Source organism: Parasteatoda tepidariorum, chromosome 8, assembly GCF_982258835.1.
Source record: "Parasteatoda tepidariorum strain Cologne lab strain chromosome 8, Ptep-v5.0, whole genome shotgun sequence".
NCBI lineage: Eukaryota > Metazoa > Arthropoda > Arachnida > Araneae > Theridiidae > Parasteatoda > Parasteatoda tepidariorum.
The window spans coordinates 66,928,502-66,945,915 of record NC_141762.1 but is presented as its reverse complement, the minus strand read 5'-3'; the positions used below and the strand labels follow the sequence as shown (position 1 = coordinate 66,945,915).

Below are 17,414 nucleotides of genomic sequence, written 5' to 3'. Positions count from 1 at the left end.
TGTAAAACTTTTTTACGCAGTTATAATAAATTTCTGAAGCAAATTTCAATATTTAATGAAGATTTTATATTTTCTCAGGAAGATATTTTATGAATCTGGCTGTTTTAAGGAAGGTCAACAAAAGTCCGAAAGTGTAAACATGGCCTCGGTTGTGAGGTCTTTTACTCTAAGTTTACCTGCTAGAAATTTATTTAAAAATGTATCGTACCAGTATGGAGCTTCTATAATACCAAATAGGTATGGTAAACCATCAATCAAACGTTGTCAAATTCTTATACAAAATGTTATACATTCAGTTTTTCACTTTATAAACTCTGCGTAGCAGAACAAAAATAATTATTTTATTTTATTACCGGCAAAGTTAAAATGTACTTTTATGTTTTAAGTTTTTGATGCTTATTTAATTTTTGGATATAATTTGATAAGTAAAAATCAACTATTTGTCTACTTAAAATAAAGAATAAGCTAAGGATGAAAGGTTATTAGTTGTCTTATTGCAATAACTAATTAACACATACAAATTTAACAATGTCATTGAATTAAATACAACCAACACGATATTTTTAATGAAAGAATTATTAATTTGTTAAAATATAAACTTCCAGTAGTTGAAACTTTATATTGTCATCTGTATCACTATATAGTTTTGCCCAAAGATCAGTTGCTGCTCCATATCTTCTTATGGTGGTGCAACTGAGGTTTCTTTATCGTATCTGCTCGACCCTACTACCTCCGCCAATGTGCTTAAGATATTTTTAACTTATCAAAATTAAAGTGTTGTGATTTTACATGGGATAACTTGGAATTATACCTTTCGAGGCAATATTTACGTATCATGATCTGCAGCAGAGCTATTGCCTAGTTTTGGGAACTTCTGGGCAGTGGCCCACGAGGAACTATTAAGAAAAGTCATAGAGGGAAATAACTTGAAGGGTATAACACATAGCCACTACATGTTTTTTTTAAATTGCGAGTTACAAATGCATCACTGGTCTTTGTGATTATAAGTGGTGAGACAGGTCACACTATGGAAATATCACCCCTTACAAGTTGATATGCTTCTGGAAGAAATTTCCTAAATGTGATCTAAGCCAAAATAATCACCATGTCTTGACAACTTCTGATAGTGAGTTGTTAAAAACTAAGAAATAACACCTCAAAAAGGAACCAACTTGTATGATCTAACTTGTAACCCTGAGGCAATCTCTACCTATTTTTCTTTTCTTTTTTAAATAGTTTAAAATCCATTTTGTAACTGGGTGATTGTGGTTGACGTGACAGATTACTATATGGAAATAAATGTGCCCTCTTTTGTAATGTTTTTTCAGTTTCTTCAGGCCACAGCTCAAAAGTTGCCAAAACTTGGCAATTTTTTTGGCGAAGATACATGTTCTGGTGCAACTTATATACAAAATGAATAAAATTTTTAGATATCCATAGTGGTATCAAAATAGCCATAACCAGGCACTGGAATGTGAGGGAAAAAATTCTGAATGGGGCAAATACAAACTGTAAAACTAATAGTAACACTCTAATCAAATCACTGTATATAAAATTTAATCTAAGTCCACAACCAAGAAGTTTCAATTGTCGCAAACTGGTACAGATAGGAAAATATCCTTGAAATGTACTCTACTTTTCAGTTTCTCTTTCTGAATGCACAGATTTAAAAATAAATCATTTATTTAAGTATTTATAAATGGAGATATTTACATTATTTTTGCAAGTTTAATGAAGATGAGTTATGAAAATTATATAACTGGATGGTTTCTTAATTATCAGCATATTATATGCAATAATCTGTTGTTTTTTATAATCATTTGAGCTAACTGTCTCAAGTCAATTTGTTTCATTTGCTTGTTGGTGTGCAATTTTGGTCTAATCTAATATTAATAGCATCTAATATTAAAAATGTTAAATCTAATGTTAAAATCTAATATTAATAGCAGGGTTGGGTTTTTGACATGACAAGGGTATAATACTGGTTTAAACCGTCAAAAATGTCATAAACTAAAGTTTGCCAAAAAAATATATAAACTTCAAAACTACCAACAGTTGCCATGCATTATATTGAAATTTAATTATACTATAGGTAATCAGCAGGTTTTAAAATATTTTTTAATTAAAATTATGGTAAAATAACAGATTTAAAATATCAGAAATTTATATTCAAATGCATGTGCAGAAAAATTTTGCACAAAATTTTTTTAAATATTTATATTTTGAAAAAAAAATTTTTTTTTTTTTTGATACTTAAGAAAAATAAAAGTTTATTACTATGCATTTTTGACATATAAGGAACATATAACTAATATTTATAAGGAACTTACAAGTTATGTTGTATAAATACAAACTTGATACAAGTGTATGAAAAATTTTTTTAATGTTATACCGAATATCTTTATTATCCAGATTGTTAATTTGAATTTAAAAGTAGTTATATTTGTGAACAATGATAAATATAATTCATATTGTTTATTATATTTATTTATAATTGTTACACTTATCATTTTAAAACAATTTTTACCTCTTAATTTTTTTCCGCCACTTGTATTAAGAATACAAATAATGCATATCTTGAAAGCAAGAAGTAATTATTCAACAGCTGAATATTTAGATATTCAACAAAACTATGTATATAGTATTCAGCAAAATGAAATTCACAAGTATTTGGAAAAACTAAATTTTCAGCATAGTAAATGAATAGGCTGAATATACTGTAAATCGACACTAACTATTCTGTGTATTTAACAGAAAGCACTTAAATTTGTATTGTCTTATGTTAAAAAGATTATTAAGAAGATTTAAAAGAATATTAAAAAGATTTTTCTTTAAAAGATGTCTAATGTGCAAAACTACTAATGTTTATCTTTAAAAATGTCTAATTTTTAGTATAATCTTTACTATACACTAAATTTGGTTATAAATAAATTTCTTAATAATATCACTGCAGATTTTCAATAACACATGAAAATGAATACATAATATTACAAAAGATGTGAGCTTTCAAAAGTACAAGATTTTGGTTACTATTCAAAATATAAGTGTTTCTTCAAAATTTTAAATTTATTTTTTCTAGAACCTATTTAGATTGTTGTTGTTCATTTACGGCGCACTAGAGCTACACAATGGGCTATTGGCGACGGTCTGGGAAAGATCCCTGAGGATGATCCGAAGACATGCCATCACAATTTTGATCCTCTGCAGAGGGGATGGTACCCCCGCTTCGGTAGCCTGACGACCTGCACGCGAAGTCGAGCACCGAACATATTTAGAAACACTATCCTTTATAAAAAATATATAAATTTTATGTATTAATTAAATTTCACATATGAATATAGGTTTTTGACATTTTCGACATTTTTGACAGTGAGGTTTTTGACGTGACGGTTTAAACCATGGTTTAAACTGTCACATGTCAAAAACCTGCCAACCCTGATTAATAGTTAATTTTTAAGTTGTATCTCTTTTTTTTTTCATGTAAATTTAAATTTTGAGGATTCTCACTAAAACATTATTTTAATTAATTAGGAAAAAATTATTCTTAATGCTATATTTGTAATCAGATGTTTTTTTTAATGTTTTGTACTTTATGCAGTTTCTCATGTTTTAATCCTGTTTCAGAACTAAAACTAAAAGATGGTATCCAGATTTGGAGTTTCTGGAACAATTTGAAGGACCTGTTATGTATCCAGAAAATTTCCCAGGAGTAAAATGGAAACCAAGACCTTTAAAAGGTTACTTATTATATATTTTTTGCCACTCATATATTGAATATTTGTACTTTTTAGAACAGATTGCACCCAACCATCATGCATTGTGGTGTCTTCCAAGATGGGTTTCTATGCTTGACTAAGTCATTAAAAAAGTCTCATTCTGGTTAACAGAACAATAAAATTCCCTAATAGTAGTTGGTAAATGTTGTTTAGTTGCAATAGTGTAAATGACATCAATTGGTTGTAGAAAGTTTTTTAATTGAGAGTTTGTGTTCACAGAAAGATTTTCATTTTATTTTTATTATTTTGCTCTATCCCTGTGGCAGAATTGTGGCGACAGAGCGGTATTGTCGCAGAACATTACAGAGTTCTTACAGAAATGTTTTTTATTTAGTATCTTTCTTATCTCTTATTGTTTTTTTATCTGCAGAATTTTTTTAAATATTTTTTTTCTGCCGAACTTTTTTCCCCCTTTCTGCGGAATTATATTTAAAAAAATGCCTTTCTGGCATATCTTAGATGGAGTAAATGCTCATGATTTTTTTTTTTTTTTTTTTTTTTTGCTACTTTCTTTTGAGAAAAAAAAATTCCACTATGACTGGCTTTAGCTAGAATTTCAGATTGATATTATAAAAAGTAATTTCCAAATAGAAAAATTTAAAAAGGTTAACTATACAAATATTCTTTAGAACAAGAATATCGCCAATAATATTAGAATATTCTTTTATACATTTAGATTTAAAATAAAAATTCTTATATTTATAATTTTAAAAAAAATTATATACTGCTCTGATCTATACATAAAGGCTTTTTTGCAAACAGTAAAAGCCTCTGTTACTTTAAATTAGTAACATATATATTTGCTACTATTAAAAATGTCTTTATTATTAAAGAAGACTATTAAAGAAAGGTATTAGTACTAGAGAGAATTGTCAAAGAAAGCTCGAAAAAATTCTGCCACAGGGTACTCTATAAAGTTAAAAGTATGTTTCGTTTTACTTGTACAATATTTTTTAAAAATTTTCTTTAGCAGTGTATTACGGAAATAAGTCCTTCTTTTAAAGAAATAACTAACTGATGTATCTTTGAAAAGATTATGTTAATTACCATTTTTTTTTATTAGATAAAATACCTCCAGTGGAGAAAAAAATTCAAAATATGATTCTGAATTTTGGCCCTCAACATCCAGCAGCTCATGGAGTGTTACGTTTGATTTTGGAATTAGATGGAGAGGTAATTTTCATTTACAACTTTTCTAAATTGTGTCTCTTATTTTAATATATTTAAATATCCAATGAAAAATTAATGATTTTAACTTTAGTTTTAGTTACAATTGAAATGAAGAAAATAAAATTTATGTTCATGCTACATTTTTAGTGGTATGTTTATTCATATTTTATGAGACTCATTCTAGAATTTTAAACTATCTTAAAATATTGTACCGAGAAATATAGAAAATATTTATTTTTTTTTATATATTTTTTTTCTTATTAAATATATTGACAGAGATATATTTCTATATTTTACAATTATATAAATTTTGATTTTAATGTTTCCAATCAATTAATATCTGTTTTATGAGCCACAATAGCTCAGTGGTTAAAGCATTGAACTGCCATAGTGTAGAACTTGGATTCAATCCCCAGTGACAGCTTGAAGCCAACCCATCTTCGATTTGAGGGGTACCAGCTTGCCTAGAATTAAAGGCGGCCTGTGCACTGTGCTGACTACATTGCCACAATCTTGTGTTGGTCAGAAAACTGCGGAGTCTACCTCAATGACTCCTTGGCCTTCCACAAGCTGTTGTAGGAATGCTTTACTTAATTCTTGTTGCATAGCTGCATTTTCTGTAACTCCAATGCTTACATTATTTTCATGATAACAGCAGTTATATTTTAAGTTTAATTTTACATTCCAAATTAGAGTATTTTGGGTTGGGTTGCATTGTTTCAGCGTAATTTTTTCGAATTTTGACATGATTTTTTATATCTGGATATTTCAGTACGAGATTATGATATATGAATTTTGAGTTGTGTATTGAGGAATCTTTTTTTTGTGCTCTTGTTTTGTGATGATTAAATTGTAAATTTACTTAAGCTTGTCATTTGGTGTTTTTGACAGTTATCACGATTAATTACGACATGATTTTTAAAGTCTCTATATTTTTTATAGAATGCAAATTTTGCATTTGTGCTTTAATTGTAACATACAAATTTTGCATTGGTGATGATTTCATCAGAAATTCACAGTCTTATCAATGGTTTATTGAGTAGTTTTTGCTACGGATTTCCTCACAATTTTTAAAATAACTTTTTTTAGTAGGATATTTTATGACCTATGAATTTTTGCATTTTGCTCCCTATTTAAAATTCGTGTAGCTAATTTTTTTTCATCATGAATTTCAGAAGTTTCCGTATTTTAAAAGTTCAAATTTTTGAGATTATGCTATACTTGTATCCACTAAAAGTTGATTGCTTGTTTTGATCAATTTATAATGTCACCTTTTAAAATCTATTTTAACAAATTATTTTCATTTAATAAAAAAAAGGAAAAACAAGTTTAATTTGCAGAATAACAGACAAAATTCAAGGTCCACAGTTAAAGTGTTAAAATCTTTTACTGATTCTGTGTAACGTGTGCAATTTGTCCTAAAATAATTACATTTTTCGTTCTTTACTTTTAGACTGTAATCAGATCTGATCCTCATATTGGACTCTTACATAGAGGCACTGAAAAGCTTATTGAATACAAGACTTACACTCAAGCGCTTCCTTACTTTGATAGACTGGATTACGTATCCATGATGTGTAATGAGCAATGTTACTCCCTTGCTGTTGAGAAGCTTCTAAACATCGAGGCTCCACCTCGAGCTAAATGCATCAGGGGTAATTATGATTTTTGTTGATTTATTGTTATGTAAAGGAAATATTATTAAAAATGTATTGAATTATTTCTTATTTTTACTTTAGGACACCTTAAGCAGTTATAAAATTTTTTAAATATTTATATTTCCGATACCATTACACATATTTTGTTTTCACGTAAAAGTAAATTCACAAAATTAAAGAAAATCATGCAATGTTTTTTTTTTTTTCAATTACAAATATTTGATGTGTAACTCTTTTGTTGCCTGAATAAACATTAATCTATAAGAAAGCTTGTTTTGAACTTTTTTCTATTTTAGACCAATGCTCATTAAAAATGCATTTTTTTTAAAAATTTCTCAGGTATCAGTCATTCATAAAGTGTCATTCATGAGTGTCTTAGATACGTGGGGTGACAGTGAATTTCTTTTAACCTATTGCTTACGGCGCTTGGCATGATGAAGCCATTCGGGTCCACTTAGTGTACAAAGCAAAGGGTTAAGCACATAGCCAATACGATCCCTGGATCTTAAGATCTTTTTTTAATAGGATTAAGCGGATGGCACCGTTTATGAGCCACATGAGTTGATAACACCTCAATAACTTTTTACAAGAGTGCATTTGTATAGTTTACATATTTATATATTTTTTAAAATCATTTCATTAAGCTTTTTTAAAATTTACCTTATTCTTGTAATTAATTCATGATTTGAGCAATGCAAAAAAAAATGTTCTCTTTTTTTAAAATAGTTTTGTTTGCTGAAATTACTCGAATTCTCAATCACATCATGGCAGTGGGTACTCATGCTTTAGATGTTGGTGCTTTGACTCCATTTTTCTGGTTATTTGAAGAAAGAGAAAAGGTAACATTCAATAATATTAATGGATTTTAACTAAATCTAAATTTAACTAATATTTGAAAAAAATTACGTGCATGGTCTTTTAAAAATTTTATATGTGATTTATATTAAAATGCATATTTATACTAAATTATAAATCCTGTAGACTTATAAAATAGATTTTTGAAATATAACAGACAGAATGTCTTGAGTTTATTTTTCCAATTTTAAAATACAGTAGTACAGGAATTATTAAAAGATAAAAGTTTTGTTACATATCTGAGAAGCAAATAAAATTTTAATTTAATTTATTTTTGTGTATAATTATCGAATTTTGTAATTTTACCCTGGAACGTTCCAATTCTAAAGAACTGAATGTAAGATCATTTACAATTTTTCTGTTCATTCATAGTAAAATGTAGGTTAATGCCCCGAAATTATTGAATAATCTTTGATAATAACAAATAATGGGGAAAAAATTTTTTTTACTGAATTTACTAAGGCATGTGCTAACTACAAAAATTAGCTATCTTATTTATGTTATTTATGTTCATTGGCATGGTAATTTTAAGTCTTATCCAGTATTTTAACCCATAAATTCAAAAAATATTCTCAGCCTTTGGCTCTCAATTGTAAGTTACTCGTGGAATTGCTGATTTATAAAAAGTATTTTATGTGAGAAAAAATTAAGTAAATAAAGTTTTTATAATTTAGTTAATGGAATTTTATGAAAGAGTTTCTGGAGCTCGTATGCATGCTGCCTATGTTCGACCTGGTGGGGTTAATCAGGATCTTCCTATTGGCTTATTAGATGATATATTTGAATGGTTAAGCAAATATGGTCAACGAATTGACGAAGTCGAAGATTTATTGACAAACAATCGAATATGGAGAGCTAGGACAATCGATATTGGCATAGTGAGCTCTGAAGATGCTTTGAACTATGGCTTTAGGTAAGTTCCAATAGTAGTTTTGTATTTTTTTTTTTTTTTTTTTTTTTTTTTTTGTAGTTGCATGAAGTTACACAAGAATCTTTTTATATGATTATGAATAATTTATTAAAACATCATATTGTAAAACTTTCATTACAAGCATCTATGACAAAAAAAAATTAATTGAAGCTATTTCAAACTTTAGATACTAACTCCTAGTATTACTTAGTAAATGATTATTCGAATTTTGAAGTTGATATAAGTTTGATTACAATTTCGAAAAAGAATTACAATTTTGAAAGCTTTCTTTTTCGAACAAATTTCGAATTACAATTTTGAAAGCTTTCTTTTTTTCTCTAGTTGATACTAGTATTCTATCTAATTCTATTACAGTAATTGACATTGTTTTTAACTAATGTTTATTATTATATTTATTAAGTATATTATTTGACTTATCAGTTATATTTCACATAGTCTATTTGACAATGCTGTCTTTTGGAAAATTAAAACAAAAGTTATTTTTATCTTTTTGTAGATTTTTAGTGCTAGCTTCTTAATAAGATTAACTAATACTAACTCTACTCATTCATTTATATATCTAAGTTTATAAATCATCAGACACACTAAAATAAATCCATCCCTAATGTCAATTTTATATCTTGTATTTATTGTTAATATAGCTTTTCAAACATAAAATTATGCTCTACATTTAGTGCTTCTAGTTTTTCTATTACAATTTTCTCTCTCTTATGATTGCGTTCAAATTCTTTAGTATTTTTATAAGAATTTTAATATTATTGTTTCTTTAATTATCTTTGATTTTATGATATTTTTCATTCGGATTATAACCACTTAAATAAAAAATTACATTTTCTATATTTTGGATTTAATCTTGCTTTTATATATAAATGAAAATGTATACATATGCAATTATTATAGTTATTAATAACAATATTGCTTTTATTATAACTAAATCATTTTATGTTTTAGCTTGTGTAGTGTGTCAAAAATATAATCTTTGCCTATGTACACAGATAGCTTTTTTGATGCAAAAAAATTTAATTTCAATGGTTTGAAATTGACTCTGACAAAAATTCATTTTACCAAAATTCTATAATTTAATTTAGTGCAAATCAGTCATTTATAAGTCTTATATCCAATATACTGATGTATTCAAATTCAAAATGCTGTATTAATCTTGTGATTATACTTATGAATAATATATACTTTTAGTGGTGTTATGCTAAGAGGATCTGGAATTAAATGGGACTTAAGAAAAACACAACCATATGATGGTTATGAAAACTATGACTTTGATATTCCTATTGGTATCAAAGGTGATTGCTACGATAGGTAAACATTTTGTTTGTTTATAAGTTAAATGTTTTATTTTATTTTCCTTTTTTAAAAATAAATTTTTGTATATTTTGTGTATTTGTTTTATTGTTTTCATAAAGGTATATCCAGTATACTCTCAATACCTGAAACTTCGATATTTCAAAAATCTTGTATTGTCAAAAAAATACTTTTCCCCTTAGTATTACATATCCACCTAATGTTAATTTGAATTCCTGAGAAGAGTTGAAAACCTTGTTCTGTCAAATAATTGTAAACCAATTATTTTCTATTTAGTGCATAATTATTTTAACATTGCTTTTGAGAATAAAATTATCATTGCTGTCTTTAGACTTATTGTCAATATATACATATATATATATATATATATATATATATATATATATATATATATATATATATATATATATATATATATATATATATATATATATATATATATATATACTTTTTATATACTTTTATAAAAACTATATACTATATAAAAAGTATATATATATACTTTTTAGAACATATTTAGTTCTGAACTTGTTATCTCGAAATTTTTCTAACGTCCCTTTAACTTTGAGATATCGAGAGTATACTATATATTGTTATATAAATATTATTTATCATAAGTGTACATTTAATTATTGTTTATCAAAATTGGAAACTAGATTGAAATAATTTCAGTTGTTGAAAGTTAATCAGGGTGGTGACAGGTCTGAAAAAAGTATCAAGTATTTTTGACATTCTGAAAGCATTGAGGAATTCAGAAAAAAATTAAGGCAAAGAAGCCAATTTCTATTTGATGTAACCTTAGACTGCTTCCAACATTTGATTCCAAGAAACAATAATTTCATATTCTATTTTATAGTGATTGCTTTTCACATTAAATTAATTTGAAAGTACAAATGAATGATAAAAATTAATGAAATATTTTGTTTACATGGATAGAAAATGCAACTCTTCAAGATTTAAGAGGAAAAAAACTTTTTCCTTAAGTTACTAATTCTAGTATTAGAATTTTGCTAGCAATGTTTAATTTCCTTAAAAATTACTGCTTTAATTATTTAGAGAAGTCCCTATTTTATGTCCAATATCAGGAGTACGTTAACGTTTTGATCATTTAGTAGCAGCTACTAAAATTTTTGTTTCATTATTTTTTTTTAAATTCTGGTTCTTGATTGATGAGTTTATAATATTAAAAAGAATAAGTCCCATTACATGCTCTTCAACTAAGCTTTTTAGCAAAATTTTATTAATATTATAAATTTATTAGGAAGTTCTTATACATATGTTTTATTTGTCTTAAGTAGCCGTAAACTGAACAAGTTAGCCAAAAGCTTTATTTTGAATTATTAGCTTTGATTTTTTTCATGACAATTATCTTTAATTGCAGTTCAGAAATTCATGCAAAATTTGAAACTTGCTCTAATTGTACAAAAATTAATGCTACTAACTTATTCAAGATTGTTAAAATATGAGCATTATGTCAAACGAAAAATGCATTTTCATTGTTGAATCATTCGGTGTTGAGACATTTTAGTGATCAGAATTTATTTTAATGCTGTAAAACTTTTAACTAATAGATAACCACTCATGCATTGAAAAAAGGAAATTGAACACTGTATCAACAAAATTTACCCATATTTATGTAAAATTGATATATTTAAAATTTATACTGCAGTTAGACTTCATTGGCTATTTACCTGATATGATATTCCATACCTAACCCTATACTGTATTCTTAATATAACAATTAAAAAATTCCCAATTTTGTATTAAAAACCTATATTTTCTGTTAAAACTGCATGTTACATAAATTTTGAGACATTATATAATTTTTTTTCTTTAAATAAGCAAATTCTTTTTCTTGTGTCTTATGTGTACATTATAGGTATTTGTGCCGAATTGAAGAAATGAGACAGAGCATGCGTATCATAGAGCAATGTATTAACAAAATGCCCGAGGGGGAAATTAAAGTGGATGATCATAAGGTTGTACCACCTACACGGGAGGAAATGAAGGTCAGTATTATGCATTTGTTCAAATTTGTTATGTTTCTGTTTAAAATAAGTGAACATTTTTGTTAACTGATATTTTTTGTCATAGACCTCTATGGAAGCATTGATACACCACTTCAAACTTTTCACACAAGGTTACCCTGTACCTCCTGGTGCCACATACACTGCTATAGAAGCTCCAAAAGTATGTCTTTATTAACTCAGTCTTATTTTTGCCCCCTTTGTATTTAAAGTTATTAGATCTTTCAAGTGGACAAATTTCTGCAAATGTACTTTTTTCTGTGCACTGTTTCCCCTTCCTGTTTTTAATAACGTTGAGAATGGATTTCACTTTACCAGAATGCATACCTGACACCGGTGGATGAATGGTAGTGTTTTGCGCTTTCGTGTCACAGATTTGGGGTTTTATCCTCTGATTAGGAAAGGTAACCCAGTCTGTCATCTCTTCAGTGGATTAAAAAAATGAGTGCCAAACATATTTGGGGTCGAAACACTGGGCGGTTCTGTGTTCTACTGACTACCCAACGGGAACATCTGCATCTTCACCTCAGAGCCCAAGGTCAAAAGAACTGGCACAAGCACAGTAGGTCTTGGCCCTTCATGGTCTGTAGTGCCATTAAGTTCAGTTTAAAATGCATACCTAGGTCTATCAGAAAAATGTTTTTGAATTTATTTATTCGGTCCTTTGTCTTTCTATGCACATACATTATGTTATGTTGTTTTCTAGATTTGAAAAGTTAAAAACATGACTTCACTTTCATAGCAGAATTCAAACTAGATGGCGTTACCACACTTGTTTTTTTTTTTCCCATTTGATTTAATAGATGGCTAAATTACTTATCTATCTGACTTATTAGATGGTAACTTATAATCTCCCTCCATTGAAGTAATGCATCTCATAAGATAATTCAATATTACTATAACCTGCTAAAGCAACCTAATCCAATTAAGACAACTTTCAAGCTTGGGGGATCACTTCTTTACTAAGAAATGTACTTTATAGCTGTGCAGTACAGCTCTTAAGCGATTCTGTGTTTTACCGTCACCACTTCACAAACCTCTTAATTTACTACTAATATTCTTGATACTGCCAAAGCAAGCTAGGGCCATCCCAACAAATTATTTCCATCAAAGATTAGGTGCATGCTATTTTCAATTAATCTCCTTCAAGGTTTTCAGTTCTTTCTCACTGTCATGAAGCCACCTCAGTTGAGGTTTTGCACACACATAAATTTACCAAGTTCTTTAGTTTACATTCTAAAATCACATCTATTCCACATTACTATATCAAAATGAGAAGCAATTCTAATGAAAATTTAAATTTCATTATAATAAATAAAACCACATTTTTTTGGTTCAAAATCATTCCAAATACAATAAATCTTGCTTTCGAACATTGTAAGCAAACCTAAAAGAGTTTATTGCTGAGTTACGAAAAATTCATTAGTTAATAACTGAAATTTCATGTCAAATTTTTGAAACATTTTAAAAAGATGAAATAAAATTTGATGTTTTTTTTTTTTTTAATATTTTAGATGAAATACGCTTCATTTTTATGAAACAATTATTTGTATTATAAATCTTATCTAAGTTAATAATTATAATGTATTGCTTGTTATTTAAACTTAAGGGTTTTTTTAAAAGTTATATGTGATTGGATATTAATAATAATAAATTCATTTAATTATTGAAGAGTTTAATTTGTAAGTATTTATGCTGTCTGTTTTTGTTCCTTTTTAGGGTGAGTTTGGTGTTTATTTGGTTTCTGATGGAAGCAGTAGACCATACAGATGCAAAATAAAAGCTCCTGGATTTGCTCACTTGGTACTTTCCTTATTTTATTTATTTATTTTTAATGTTTAGAAAAACTGTATCAATAAGTTATTTCAATTATGAAAATCTTAAATTATAAGCATAATTACGTGAAGTAAATCAGTGTTTTAATGGATACAAAAATTTCCTTTCAAGCTTATATTTTGTCTTTGATACAATATTGCATATTAGCAAACAGAACTTATGACACCCATGAAGTATTGTAAAATTTAAAATGCATAAATGTTATAAAATTACTTTGTGATTTTTATTAATTTCTTCTTTAAAAAAAATTCTTGATTCTGGCAAAAATTTGACGTCAAAAAAAAGCAAAAAATGTGTATTAAATAAAGATATATATTCTTGTTCATGTCTGAAGAAGCAAAAAACTTGATTTTCTTGATTCAAATTCTTACTTTCTTGTAAGCTTATTAAAATCTCCTCCTCCCTCAGACATGCATACATGTCAAGTAGTAACCAAAATTTCTTAACTTAAATGAGCACTTTACTCACAAGAACTAAATTTTCACATTTTATTTGATTACTTGCCCATTTGAATTTCTGAAAACTATTTTAATCTATTTTGCTGTTGCAAACTAGAATTAAATTTTATCTAATTATTTTAAATGATTTTTTAAAGTGGTTTTTTTTTATAGGCTGCCCTAGATCATATAGGGAAAAGACATTTGTTAGCAGATATTGTAGCTATTATTGGTAAGTAAGACTTTGTCAAAAACCATTAAATTAAATTTTAGCTGGGTTTTTTTTCTTAAACATTCAGTTTTAATCAATTTTCTTATTAATTAACAATTTAAATTTAATGCTTACATAATTAAAACATTTTCATTTACAAATTTATTGTTACCAAAAAAATATATATCCTTAATATTTGAATGCAAAAGAACTGAATTACCTGCATTATTTTATGCAAGAAAAAATAATTGTTAGTTTTGGTAGAGAACATTTTTTTAAAGCATTTTGGTTATTTAGTTTAATTTTAAATTTGTTTTGGAATCACTATATCAATCCACTCCAATATCTTGAATTTTCGCCATTTTATCTTAATGCATTGGTCAAAAGCCACAAAAAGATTATAAAACAACTGTGCAAACAGTTATGGATTATAGAAAGCAAAAATGTTCAAATTAAAGTAGTCTTAAGGTGAAACGAATGAAAAAATTATCTAAAATGAACTGTGTAAGCAGTTTTGAGGTTAGCAAGTAATTTGGAACAGGAAAAAAGCTCCTGGTATGAAATATAGAAAGAAAAAAAATTTATACCTTATTTTTCTGATAGAAAAACTTATTTGTTTAAACTTCAAAAATTTGCAATGATTTAAAAAGTTGTATTAACTATTTGTGCACTTTTTTTTCAAAGGCAACAATAAATCTAACTAAACACTTTTGCTTTAAAATTTTATTTATTCACTTTTCTGTGACATGTTAATCCCATCTTGAATTCATTTCCTTGCAAATGTGTTCGAACATTTCAGCCCTTTTAAGAACTAACAATATTTTTTCCTTATGAAACCTTTAAACTTATAATAAACATAATTTTTTTTTTACATATTAGTTTATTTAAACAAATAAAACAATCAAGCAGTAGATAAGAAGATTGATGCCATATGTTCTCTTTTGTCAAGATTTTAACAGCTCTTTAGTATAAATTTGACTGCATTTTGTTAATATGGAAACTAAATTTTTCCTCCAAATTTTGGGTTTGTTGCCAAAAACTTTAAACAAAGAATGTATCAGGCGTGAGTAAAAATTACCCAACAATGATCAAAGTATTGCCCCCAATAAAGAAATAGTGTTCTTTCATATTGCATTCCATTTTAGCAAAAATTTCATACTGCTTTTGACTGATAAAATGTTTGCTAACTTTAAAAAATGATCCAAAAGTAATCGATAAATTCATCATTTGCAAACTTAAACATCATTCATTAAAACTCATTGTTAAAATAAAGTGATAATATGAAATATTTTAAATGGGCTGAGTAGATTAATATTGCATCTAACTTTAAAATTTTACTGATTTCCATAAAAAAAAAAAAAAAAAAAAAAAAAAAAAAAAAAAAAAAAACTACAATAACATTGACTCAAATATTTTTTTAAAAAATACATTTTTTTTTCATACACATAAAAACTGAAGCTCATCGGAATTTCTGTAAAATTTTATGTATAGTAATGTCCATAAATCACTTGATTATTCATTATGGTTTTCTTTTTAGGTACTCTGGACGTTGTGTTTGGAGAAATCGATCGTTAAAAATCTTTCTAATTTAGTTCAATTCCTAGGTAGTTTGTTTCAAAATACATCCCTTATGTACATAAAAAAAATCAAAGAATGTATCGAAAACTAAATAAAGAATTACATCTTTTTAATTATATTTATTGAAATATATATATCACATGTTTAAACTTCACATAAATTTTTCTGTAATGTCAATAAATACGTAAAGTTGTAATACATTTTAACTACAAAGTAAAACAATTTCTTAATTTTAAGTATTATGTCTGTAAATAGTATAAAAATATACAAATAAAGCTAATTTTTTAACAGAAATTATGTTTAGTGTACTTCATCAGCACAGCTGGGTAAAATACACAGTGTAGCAAAATATAACATTTCACAAAATAAAACATATGAGCAATTCCATGTGTAGTTAATAGCTTCATGCATTTCTATTAATTTTTAGATATTTTTTCCTTAAATATATATCTTTATTACTAGGTATGTTTTTCAAAAAGTAATGTAAACAATGAAATAGTAATTTAATAAAATAGTTGATATAAATTTTTATTGTTGACCTAGTATATACTTTGTGTATGTTTTTTATTATAAAAAAAAGAAAGACAACTAGTCAACTTTCCATTTTGTGACATAGCTAGCCATATTATCTGTTAACCGAGCTTAAAGCCAAAATGTAAATATTAGCCTCATCTTTGCTCTGAATATTAACAAAAACAGGTTTTGAAACACGCAAAGAGTTTTTTTCCTTTTTGTCAATCGATAAATCAGAACTGGTTACATAATAGATGCTCTTTTCTGGCTTCAGACATCACCTCAAGATGTGGCAAATATTTGCATTGAAAAGAAAACAGTTATAAGATTCTGCTCATTATTGCTGTATATTACCCTAAAAATTTGCTAGTATTTCCCCATATATATTGACCTCTAACTCGATGGCACCTTTAGAAAATACAGAACATAAAACTAAAGACTAGTTCCATGAAATTGCCCATGTCACAAATACATATAATCATAAAGAAGGAATTCTTATAAATGCCAAAAAATTTTGTACAAGTTATGTCATTTTCCTATTTAACATGTTGATAGACAATGAATAATTAAGGAATTAAATTTTGGTACTGTAGGCATTTTGCAAAAGAATGATTTTCAATATATGATGGCTTCTTAAATATCTCAATATAGGATTTTATTAATTTTTCACTTTCGCAAAAAATAATTTTTGTATATAAGATAATAAGTATACCTTTTTATATATGTAATAAAGATTAAAATTTAAAAAGATCATAGTTGTGCATCATATAAATATAATAATTTTTTTAATCATTAATAGTTAAATACAAGAATATTCCCTCTTAAAATGTAAGTTTAAAAAAAAAATAATACCAAAGGGAGGTCTTAAATGTGTGACATGAAAATATTTTTTTTAAATTTCTGCTCAAATTTTAATTCAAACTACATTTAAGTAATTGTATAAAGTTAAAGTGGAGATAAAATGGAGCAAAGTTAATGTGTCTAATAGTTTGATCTAGCTTAAAACTTATAATTCTGATCAAAAATCTGGTGTGTGTAATATAAAGGTAAATATAAAAAATAATTAAAAAAAAGAATTATAACATTTTTATTCTGCATTTTAAAA

At 26.7% G+C, this 17,414-nt stretch overlaps 1 protein-coding gene across 1 annotated transcript; it reads left to right on the top strand.

Annotated features, from left to right (window-relative positions):
* The first annotated feature begins 79 nt into the window (after window positions 1–79).
* Window positions 80–15,909, top strand: ND-49 (NADH dehydrogenase (ubiquinone) 49 kDa subunit). Its single transcript, XM_043042759.3, has 12 exons — window positions 80–237; window positions 3,625–3,737; window positions 4,840–4,949; window positions 6,400–6,601; window positions 7,331–7,443; window positions 8,134–8,372; window positions 9,585–9,704; window positions 11,587–11,716; window positions 11,802–11,897; window positions 13,454–13,537; window positions 14,182–14,239; window positions 15,756–15,909. The coding sequence occupies exons 1-12, from the start codon at window positions 140–142 to the stop codon at window positions 15,791–15,793; spliced, it is 1,401 nt and encodes a 466-aa protein (XP_042898693.1). The 5' UTR covers window positions 80–139; the 3' UTR covers window positions 15,794–15,909.
* The last annotated feature ends 1,505 nt before the right edge of the window (window positions 15,910–17,414 follow it).